General features: G+C 43.1%; 1 protein-coding gene across 1 annotated transcript in view; it reads left to right on the top strand.

Annotated features, from left to right (window-relative positions):
• SUSD5 (sushi domain containing 5) overlaps nt 1–4541 on the top strand; it is a 41560-nt gene extending 37019 nt beyond the window's left edge. The window contains exon 5 of the mRNA XM_014941529.1: nt 2932–4541. Coding sequence (XP_014797015.1) covers nt 2932–4214 — 1283 coding nt within the window. The 3' untranslated portion in view covers nt 4215–4541. The remainder of the gene's footprint in view (nt 1–2931) is intronic.
• Nucleotides 4542–12046: the final 7505 nt, after the last annotated feature.

Genomic DNA, 12046 nt, shown 5'->3' with positions numbered 1-12046 from the left:
TTACAGCTTGGGCCACAATCTGATTGTCAGAAGGAACAAGACTCCCTTATGCGGTGACGAGCAGCACATAATGAGCTCCAATCTCAGGCTCTCTTTAGGCCACAATGGGCTTTTTCTTCCCCCAGCTGAGCATTAAGAAAGCGCCGATTCATTTCTATACATGCAGGATCAGGCCCAAAGACAGCAGGTTTGATGGAGACTTGATTGATGGTTCAATAAACCCTTAATACGTTCTGATAGACTGAGGACTCTTATTTTCCAAGGAGCACATGCTCCTTCCTGATGTGCCTCCGTAGGTCTTTCTTCTCAAGGGCTGAAAGTGCACAGCAGGAGAGGCACTGAAGGGAAAGAGCTTCAAATTCTATAGACAGCGTATTGCCGCAGTCGTTAAGCATTCATCAATGATCCATACTGGTCAATAAGCTGAATACTAACTCCCTGTTCCCATTGCTAACCAAGGAATAGGTCTTTGCACAAGCAAATGACTGTAATTTTTGTTCATGGGTGCGTGTGCGTGCACTAGAACACCACAACACAAAAATCAATGTTTCATCCTCAGCTGGATTACTGTAGTCTGCAAAACCAGTGGCAAAAATAGAGGTGGAGGGCACGTAGAGGTGAAGACAGACTGGTACGATGGTTCATCTCAAAAAAGAAAAACCATGACCACCACAGCTGGTAAATGGTGAGTGCCCACAGGATGTTTCCATGCAAAGGCAGTGCCAGGGAGAAAAATTCTTCAGTGGAAGCAAGACAAGGGACAAAGTGAGACGAGCACTTGGTGGCTCTTCTAAGTGCTCTATAGCGTTGGCCAGTGCCACACAGAGCTTCATAACTACGTTGCTAAAGTGCTTTGGTATTCAGAGGTACCCTCTGGTCATCAACAAAAGTCTGAAAGACTGTTGTAAAAGATTTTAGGATGAATTAGAAAACCTGAGAGTCCTACCAGGAAGCTTTCCACTCTGAGAGCTGGATTCCCCTGTCTGTTAATTCGTCTTTGCACCAGAGGGAAGTATTTTCTTGCTTTGGAGAGGACAGAGAGGATCTGGAGGATTACACAAGCAGATGAGGACACCAGGACGGGGAGGGAGAGGGGTCTGTTGTTGTTGCTGTTGTACCATGTGCAGGTTTCACCCTATGGCCTTGCTGTGAGAGGAGAGGACCTGCTGGGAACACCCAGTGGTATCAACTCTCCGCAGGCTGTGTTGCACCTTTCAGTTTCCTCAGCACAACTGCTCTGGCTTATGGTAGACCCGGCTGCTATTCCAAGAAAAATACCCTTTGCTAATCCTCATTCTGTTCTGGCACCTGGCTTAAGCTCTTCTGGCACAGAGTAAGCTGGTGTGAGCTGTATCACCACTAAGTGGTTTTGGTCAGACTGGTTTGACGATATTTCTAATCTTTCTGAAGAGTAGACCAAATATGGCTCTGCCAGAAGTCTGGGGAGCAGTCTCCAAGGAGAATGTGACTCATTCGGAAATGGAGGTGGGCCCCAGATGAAAATGTGATTCAAAGTTAGTTGAATGTAAAAAGGCAAAAAAAAAGATAAGGCTTTATGAATGCATGGATTTGTAATGCAGCTTCTCCTATTAATTTCTTGTTTCCCATGTCATGCCAGGTCTATTGCTTCACTGTCTCCATGAAAGACTAAACACTCTCTTAAAAAGAAAAATTCTCACTATGATTCAGTTTGTTTTATTTTCCATATCCCAAGGCACTATTTTCTAGGACTTTTAATGCCAGCATAAATCTCGGCAATTACATCAACTTTCTATGGAGTAAAACGTGTGTGAGCTGAAAATCAACCGCCCTGTCTAGTTTGGAAAAATTTTCATTGAGCTAAGGTTTTAGAAGAGTGGAAGAAATATAAATTACAATGCATTATTTCATTAAAATTCAAACATTTAGTTTCAGGCTTTGACTCGAGCCTATTTTGCTATGAGTAGTGGGTCTGGTGAGGCATGGGGAGTATTTCTAAATCAAACTAAATCTTTGTGATGAATCTGCCCCTTTGTTGCACTCAGTTATTTTTTTTCTGGTTTGGTTTTGGGTGGGTTTTTTTTCTCTTTTCTTTCTGGTAACATTTAGTTTCTTAAAATTGGAAGTCTGAGAGTTGGTTCCAGATGATATTACGTTGATACCGAGGCGTTAGCCCTTAAGTGTTGGAGGCAGAGTTTTCTATCCTTGCGGTCATGTGTGCATCTTGCTTTCTTCAGAGGAGGATGAGCAGAACTCAGTGTCAGCTTGGGTGAGGGGTCTTCTTGGGCAGCTCTGAGGAGCTCTCGTGGAATGAGAAATACCATTCAGCTCACCCAGCCCCAGGTGTCGCATCACTGCAACACGGATGTCATTGAAGAAAAACAGTATAATGACAAAAAAATTGAACATAAGGTTCTGAATAGAATACTTTAAAATCAGCTGGCTCAAAAGGCATGAAGTTACCATAAAATTTCTAGTTTTGGTGGGTTTTCTTTTGAAAGTCCAATTAGTAATCGATTACTTTTTGCTATACATTCCTCTCCGCGCCCATTTCTTGCTTGAGTATGATGAACATTTTTCCTCAAGTCTGGCAAAAAGAGTCATGTTGGGGAGAGCAAAGCTTTGAGAAAACAATAAGCAGGAAGGACGACTTGAAGGAACTCCTCTAACTGCAGACAGCAAGTTATTTATATACATTTTTACATCTGGAAAGATAAGATATTAGCAGTTAGCACTGACACCTATCCTGTTTTTTTTTTTAACTCGATATTGACTATCAGTTTATGGTGGACCATCCCCTTTTCAAAAAAATAGTAACACTGAATGGAAAATATCATCTAGAAGTCACTCTTCATTGCACCTTTCTTCTTGGTGTCTTGTGACAAATGAGCCCCTTGCTTTTCTGGAGAAATTAAATGTTGGCTTTTGTGTTGGTTTTTTTAATGTTTCTAGATGAAACTGAGGCACACATTGACTATGAAGATAACTTTCCTGATGACAGATCGATACCTATTGTTGAGAATGAACATGTTAATGGCAAAGAGGAAACGGAGCAGGAGCAAGAACAGCTTTCCTTCGGTAAGAGTTCAGAGGAAGGAAGAACTGGAAGTCCCAAAGGTGTTACTCAGGCCACAGACACTTCTGAAAAAGGAAGCAGGGCACCAACTGAGTCCCCGGTGTCCCTCCTAAGCCAAAAGAACTTGTTTTGGTTTCCATCAGAGGCTTTCAGCGAGCCTGAATCGGAGAAAGAGACAGATGAATCCACTAAAGCCCAGTTTTCTGAAGGTGATAACCACATTGGAGTGAAGACAGGCTATGACGAACCTGGTGCCAAAATGTTCTATGACAGTGAAGATTTCCCCATTGGACCCGTTCTCACAACTAATGACACAAAGGCAGAGATAGATGCAGTTGCCATTACTGACGAGTCATGGTTAGATGGCTATCCAGTGACGCAAGAAGTGGTAGAGGATGATGAAGAGGAGGGGGATAAAGTTGATGGTTCGATGGGAACAGAAGATGACGTCGTCCTCACGACTGACCAACCGAATCACGTTGAAGTCAGAAAATCGGGCAACGGGGGCCCAGCTCCTGAGGAAGGTTTAACACAGATTGTGGCAGCAACAACGAGGACAGATGATGAAGGGGCCAAGGAGACACCCGTACCACTTACCTCGGTGAGCGGGCTGGAGAACTTGAGCGCGAGCAGAGGTTACGATGATGCCGCGTGGGACCACCCAACAACATCTCTGGAAACTGTGACTCAGGAGCCCGGTACAACGGTGCTGTTTGACATAACCAGCTTAAAAACATCCATGTCAGAAACCTCTGTGGTGGTGAGCCCCTCTGATCACACTCCCTATGGAGAACCAAAAGAAACAACCGCCTACCCGCCACAAGTAGCAACCACTGCACCAGCCCCCGATATCATCACTGACGCGTCGCCCCAGGAATCAGCTGAGCAAGAAAACCTCACCCAGGGTCTTGGAGAAAAGCCTGCCCCCACTTCTGAGCCGTGTGAGGGAGAGGATTGTCCCAAGTCCAGTAAAGGTGCTATTATAGCAGTAATCGTGGTTCTTCTCTGCTTGTTACTGGTTGCAGCTGTCCTGGCTGTGTGGTTTTTCAAAAAAAGGCAGCAGAAAAATTCCGTCTATAAACTCAACGGCAGGTGTCAACCCAGACATCATTGCTACCACCACTACCACCACCAGCACATCGAAATGCAGAAAGTCTAACCAGGGGTCTCTTTTGGCAGAGATGCTAGAAATTAGAAGAAAAAACCTATTGATGCTAGAAGGATCACACGACTCATGGATGCTAAAATCCAGCAGTGCAGAAAGCAGAAGACAAAAAAGAATGCTAAAAGACCATAGAAGACAGAAAAGATTCCATCCTTTTGGAATCACAATTTAGCATATTCGACCTTTCAGAGCTGAAGAATCTACGTTTTTATCTCAAGAGTCTTTCAGAGACCTCAGCAGGACACAGCGTGCTTGGTAGTACATCTACAATTTGTTCCGCTTTTACATTTTACTCCTATTAATAATAAATTAATTGATTAATTTCTGTGTTACCTGGTTATAATGTCATGGCAGGGCTGGTCAGGCCTTCTTGGTCTGTTCTCAGTGGAAGAGGGGAAGAAGGAGGGAAGGAAGGGAGAAGGATGTTTTTGGAGCAAGCAGACTTTTGGTGTTTGTTCCTTTTTTAGAACCTGCCCAAGCTGGGCAGGATAAACCACCGTAACAAGTTATTACCTGATGTGTCTTAAACAGAAAAAACTGTTTGCTACCATATTTTAATGGGTAGTATTGCAACGATTACTAAAGGTACTTTTCTTCAACGTTGTGAATTTAACAAGCCACAAAAGTTGGATCATTAAGCCATTTTTCTGGAAGGTGTTCTTTTAGCCTTAGTGAAGAAGTGCCACTCTTATACTAATCTTTTTATAGAAAGCACCACGTCTCCCTGGAATTCAGAGACCACTGTTCAGTGCCATTCCTCCTTGAGTATCGGCAGGAGAGGAGTCAGAACACCTTTGATGCCAGGTGTTATGATGAGTAGCCTCTTATTATAGAGCCAGACAGTGATGAAGCACTTTCCAGGGGAATCCTGCCTGAAGTGGGTTGCTTTTCTGAACACGACACCGAGTGACCAAGATACTGAATTGTAATTCAGAGCCAGCAGTACCTCTGACAGCCGAAGCCATGTGTAGCACTTCTGCTGTACAAACTCCGTGGAAGGACTGATTTTCACCATTCTGCTCTCGTGTCAGCTGGAGAGTGTCTGGGGTGGACGCTGGGTACAGGACCGCTCTGGAGAGTGTCTGGGGTGGACGCTGGGTACGGGACCGCTGCTTCTTGTGGCTTCAAAGATAAAGCAAACCCGGGAAAGAGAGGAATTGCAGTTGATAAAATGCAAACACTTGGCTTCCAGACTGGACGCTAGTGGAAAAACACAGAGGCTTTTCCAACAGCACGATCCGTTTCGAACTGTTTTGAAAATAAACAGGGAGAAGGTTTTCTAGAATCCCTTAACACGGTCCTGGGGCGTTGAGTGAGAAATACTCCTCCTTACACTTCTGAATGAGCGGGAGAAAGACTGGCAACTGTGAATAATCTGCAGGTCAGAAATCAATTCATCTGCCACTCCATTGGACAGCCTTAGCCAAAATAACACCAGTAGTTCAACGCATCAAAAGATTGCAGTAAGGGAAGGTGGAGTTCATCCCGTTTCCGTACTCTGCCCTGAGTCACAGTGGTGACCAGCTCCAACTCCATGGAAGGTAGACTTTATGAAATGGAGTGCAGAATTGGGTCCGTCACAACGACAGCCATCAGTGCTGGTGAGCAAAACTAAGCATTTTTAGCCAACGGCTACACGTTATCTCAGAGAATTTGACCTCAGAGTGGTAAGAGTTGAATCTAATTGCCTGGCAAGAGCCACAGTAAATAAAAAAAAAAAAGGACAGAAACTGTAAAGATTTGTAAATATTCTGTTCTCTGACACATGCATGACTTTATGCTTTTAATGCATTCTAGACGACGAAATAACCTAGAATTTCTGTTGTAAACTATTTTTTATCCGGTAACATTTTAAAAAGAAACCACAATGGATTTCGCAACTTTATGGAGACTGTTAACTCAACTAAAACATACCGTCTGTAATCTCATGGAAATATGCTGAAAAATAAATACAGGAACATCCATTAAAAATATTGTTTAACTGCAAGGTACGAGTACGTGTTACAGTTCTGTGCAGCATCACTCAAAATGAAAAGTCAATACTATTTGGCTCAGGAACTGAACATGTGAAAATGAGACTCAAAATATAATTGCAAACTGCACAGGGAGCTAATTTGACACAGAAATACTTGCTGTTCGTGAACCAGAAGAAAATGTACATTAACATAATGCTTTGGAGGTATTTAAATAAAAATCAAGTTACAAAAAAAAAAAATAAAAAGGGAAAGGAAGCGCCTGTGTGTGTTCTTGTGCAAATTATCCAGTTTTCCCACATGCTGGGGGAGAAAAGACAGGTCTGACACTGGGATAATTCTCGTAGAAGACACTTTGGTATTAAAAGTCATTAGCTAAAAAGATTTCAGCTTGGTCTGTCAGCCCAACTCTGCTCAGAAAACCATCTACTCCCTTTTGCAACAGCTTCTGCTTGCCCCCACAGTTTTCACTTTACCAGAATGATTCAGGGAGTTCAGGAAAACTGATAAAAAGATGGGGATAAACAGCCCATGAATTATACACTTGGCTTAGACCTCCTCTTGTGTGCAAAACTTGGCTAATTGAAGAGAGTAGGGATGGCAAACAATAAATACAGGACAGTAAATACAGAATCTGAAGATGATAAGGACAAAGTCCAGGGAGAGGTAAGTTACTCAGGACAGGACTCAGGAGCTGAAAGTGCCAGCTGTGTGCTGAAATTAGGAAAGAAAGAAAGAAGGGGAAATACCGGGAGGGATTTTGTGCTGGTGACACCCAGTCATTAAGAGACTGATCTGTTGCCCGGTGATAAAAGTCACGTGTTATGCCCTTCTAGGGGAGTCACGTATTACAACTGGTCTTCAGACTGAGATATGCTTTCCCTTTCAACCCCCTTTCCTTTATTAACAGCTACCTATTAATTGGGCACCCATTTTGTACAGATGCTGTGCTGTCGGGCAGGCTGAGGAGTGACGCTGTGGGGTGTACTCAATTCCATACTGTACTCAAAAGCTGTTGAGGATTGCTTAGGTTGATATTTTTTTTTCTTCAATGAAAAGAATTTACAGTGTTTTTTATATCCAATAATTTGTAATGTAAAGATACAACATAATACGTAGCTGTGAAAGGTCAGAATATGTAGCTATGAATGCCCACTTTAAAAAACAGTCATAACAGGAAAGGATTATATAGTTGTAAGGCTTGTCAAACTGCAGGGTTACCACCAGCTCAGGATAACGCTTAAATGTTTAATCCCTTCTCAGATAAGTGATAGTGAGAATGGAGCAAAGGCAGAAAGCCCCAGTTTTATTCTTTAAAGTCAGCAATCACATAAAGTTACACCTCTGACCCCCGTTATTTCCATTTCAAAGTCAGAAAGTTTCATTACTTCGCAAAAGAATCAATCAGGAAAAAAGCAGATTTGTTACTTCATGCTGCTTAAAAAGCCTCCCCGAAAGGGACATCAAAGGGAAGAAAAAGTTAAAAATAATCAGAGAAAACTGAGAAAGTTTTTCTACCGAAAAGGTTAGCATTTATAAACTTAAACAATTCAGAACTCTGTATAGAATTTAGTTTCCATACATCATTGGTCCTCTAAAGGGAGAGAAGAGGGGAGGGAAGAGAGATGGGTGTCAAAACCACCGCATATTTCCTTGCCAAAAATAAATAAATAAATAGGTATCTATTTATTTTAATATTTTTTCCTGGGCACTGAAGAGGACTTTAAGATACAAAACGCTGATGTGCTGGGGTGTGCGACCCAACTTACTTTGGCTATTTCTTACTTAACTTCTTTTTTGTATGTACCTTAAACTCTCCACACTGGGTCATTCAAGCCTTGAGTCCACCAGAAAAAAGAAGTGGCTGTTTAAAGCATGGCAGACAACCAAAAGCTCAGACAGCTGCAATGAAGGATTAGTTGTGGGTTTTTCTCACTGCCTTGCTACAAACTGCATCACAGCTCTATGTTCAAACATTATTAAATGGGAATGTTTTCTCTGGCACTGCCTGCTTCTCCCCACAGTTTAAGTATTGAATTTTTTTAACTGAAGTAGCTTTGGTTTACAGCTCACATTAGAAGTTAAAAAACATATTTCCATAGTAGCTGGCAGATGCAGGCAACTGTTTATTCTCAGGACCAGCCATAATAAACACTTGTGCTTTTATAATCCAACAAATCTTTGTCTAATCACAACGCCGTTTTCAGAGCTGTAAAATTTGCATGCTATCGAAACCCTTTTTCAGGAAGGCTCTCTAGAAATGGAAAGATTTTCCAAGTCTGCTTTCCTTATCAATAGAAACCAACAATTCACTGTAAAGGACATGGAGATCCACGGGGGACATCACTCGCAAGGGTGCGTGGAGGAAAAGCTTCACAAAACGGGCCGGGCCACAGGATTTCCAGAGGAAAAGCTTGTCTTGAGGAGACCTGCCTTTAATTCCACCTCGAAATTATTCTGGCAAGGCTGAAAAAATGGTTGGACGGGCTTTCCAGGTGAATTGAGAACAGCATCCGACTAACTTTTTGGTTTATACTTTAGCATTCCAAAGCAGTAAAGCTCTGGAAAATGGAGCAATTTTGAATTTGCTTTTGGCTCCTGCATTGTCAACAGAACTAATGAAGGTCTGCTTGCAGGAGCGCTGCAGCGAATGAAAAGAGCCCAGCAGGACATCTGACTTCCCGTCCAATTTGCCAGAACCGATCATTCTGAAAGTATTTGTTTTTGGTAGCTGACTTTGCTGGCTATCGGGATTGCCGAGACGCAGAAGCGTGGAGTGGGCGACGCTGTTTTACGGGAAGGGAATTAAACTTTGAGCAGAAAAATCACTGCCACGCTTCTTCCTCTTCTAATAAATATGGCTCTTTATGAGGATGAATTAGTAAGAAGCCAGTAACACGTGAAGAATCCCTATCAGTAAGAGCAGGTATTAATTTGAAAAAAATTGGGTATTTAGCACACAGTCTGTCAGATACCCCGATTTCCAGCCGGTGAATCTCTTCCCTTGCCCAGACTTTGGTTTTTGCTGAAGAAAGAGAGTCCTGCCAGCCAGCCGTCTTGTTTTTCACATAACCAAATATCCCAGAAGCACGGAATGGTTTAGGTTGGAAGGGACCTGAAGGATCTTCTAGTTCCAAACCCCCAGCCATGAGCAGGGACATACCCGCTTCAGCGCAGGGGCATTTGTGACTCGGTTTCATCTTCAGCTTCCAGGTGTCTCCCCATCACACAGGACCCTACCCACCAGGAGACCACACACACGACTCGCCCTGCCTGCAGACCCTTATCCAAGCCATCTGCCAGGAGGTGGACTTCACCCCTGGTCACCTATACACAGTGACCAAGCAACAGGCTCAAAATTTTGTGGGCAGCAACGGAGGATCAGAGACCAAGAGCAGCATCTACCCAAAGAGCCAGCTCTGCTACTAGAAATGTGAGCCATTATTCAAAAGTGTAATCATACAGCTCCCCAACAAGCAGTACTCCACCAAGGTTCATAAGAATTTTGTCTGCAGGGTCAGCCTTGTGACAGGAGACACGTGGTACCGATGCTGTGTTTGAGTCCGTCACAGGAACATGGTGGCTCCATGAAAAGGACGTTCTCCTGAGCACCAGCGTCCTGTTTGAAGCCTTGTCAAGAAACAGAAATGGAGACAAAATCTAAACATCCCATCGGGTCAGGCAGAAGCTGGTAACTTCGGAGGCAAACGACTCACAATAATTTGGGGTGGCAGAGGGGAGGCAAGAACCATATTCCTGCAGCCTCCCAAGAAGAGCTGGCAGCGCCGGAGAAATGGAAGAAAAGGCACTAATTTATTGCAGTCACATGTAAATGCTGGCGTTTAACAACAGCAGCAGAAAAAGAAAAATCAGTTAAAAGAACCTGAGAATGCTGAAAAAAGCCACAATAAATACTGAAGAACTGGAAGAGGAGCTATTTCTCATTAGGAAAGAACAAAGGTTTGAGAACTACTTGTACTTATTAAGATTGAACTGGCTTGGGAGCATATGTAGTGGAAATTAGGAAAAGCCAGAAACAATCCACAGACACTTGAACAAAATGCAAAAGGGATCACAGTGCCGTTTCAGGAGGCCACAAGAGTATCAGTTGCCTCCTCAAGTTAAATGGAACGGTAAAGAACATCAGGCTTACTTCATGCAGGCTTAAGAAAAATAAATCATTGGCTAATGGACATCTTAGTAAATGATGAGATCCCCACCTGAGAAGGCACAATGGCAGGGGATTTTAGCTGTGAGGTGGAGAACAGAGGAAATGAGTGAACATGAAAAGAGATCAGCTCAGGAAGCCCCCTAAAGGCAGACTCACAAGCTTGGCAGAAAATTGATAACACCCCAGAGACTTGCAATGGATGAATAACTGTTTGATGAAGAGGGAAAATTAGGGCTCACAGGCGCTGAACGAATCCCCAGTGTAGCCCGTTGCAGTCAAAGGAATCACAAGACAGGTTCACTGGTGCTCGGTGTTTTACTGGTGGAATGCAAATATTACAATATTTTACCACGCACTTTATAATCTTTAGAAAAAGATTATAGCCATCTCTGACCGTGTCTGCTGGAGGGGGAGTTCTTCAACTGGAGAGAAATAATTCTGGGTGGCAAACCAAAGAGATCCTGGGACTGATTCTGCATCACCTTGTCCCTGCTATCACCAACAGGCACACTCTGATTAGAAGCTCTGTGCAGACGTGTTATTGCCACACAGGATGTAGAGTTACGGAAAACTCAGGCCTATAGCCATCTCTGACCGTGTCTGCTGGAGGGGGAGTTCTTCAACTGGAGAGAAATAATTCTGGGTGGCAAACCAAAGAGATCCTGGGACTGATTCTGCATCACCTTGTCCCTGCTATCACCAACAGGCACACTCTGATTAGAAGCTCTGTGCAGACGTGTTATTGCCACATGGGATGTAGTTATGGAAAACTCAGGTTCAGGAACTCAAATTATAGGCACTTTTGAGGTTTCGCATTGCAGTACCCACAGGCAGCATGCAAGGGCTAGGGCACCACAAAAACAAGTAGCCAAACAACAGTCAGGGCTCCTAAGCCAGTTTGGTAAATGGCAATAAGAAGAAAAGTAAACTAAAAATGCTGGAAAACGAAGGCAACCTAGATAGATCCATCCACCCCCAATTAACTCCATGCCCTCTAATGGTGGAATTTCTGGATGCGAAAGCTCCAGTATCAAAGATGATGTTATTTGGGCACACGACCTTAGCATCAGTGGTGCAGTTCCTGAGGAGGAAATCTGGTATTGCCCTATGCAGGTTGGAAAGCTGAGGGACAGAAGAGGCCTCCAGAACATACACACACACCTCCAGCAAGAGAAAACTAGGGACAAACTGGAGAAGCTCCCCCAGCTGGGTATTGTAATACATGTATTTCATGGGGAAGTAAGTGATAGTTGACAATCAACTGCTTGTAAGTTTTAAAAGCTAAATTTTAAATGCTAAAATTTTAAAAGTTAAATTCTTACATAAAATTACAGTAAGTGGAGTGCTAATATTGTGTGGAACAAAAAGCATAAGGAAATCTGACACATCCTCTGTATGTTCAAGGCATACAAGCAGGCCAGAGTCTGGTCGTATTATCACAAGTGGAGCTGGGTAAATCTCCTGAAGTTAAAAAGGTTCTTGATAGATTTTAATTTTGAGAATAAAATCATCATCAACTTCAGCAGATTAGCTGTGATGGAAGAGGACACTTAAACCTGATCCTGTGAATTCCCCTTTTGCTCTCTGTAGACACTTAATAGTGTAGACACAACACTTGTACAGCACCCAGAAGCCAGAGCAGCAATAACTCAGCAAGGTAGCAGAGATCACATATTGCATTT

This window comes from Calidris pugnax, unplaced genomic scaffold (genome assembly GCF_001431845.1).
Source record: "Calidris pugnax isolate Ruff unplaced genomic scaffold, ASM143184v1 scaffold23, whole genome shotgun sequence".
Lineage (NCBI taxonomy): Eukaryota > Metazoa > Chordata > Aves > Charadriiformes > Scolopacidae > Calidris > Calidris pugnax.
This window is presented reverse-complemented; position numbering and strand designations above follow the sequence as displayed.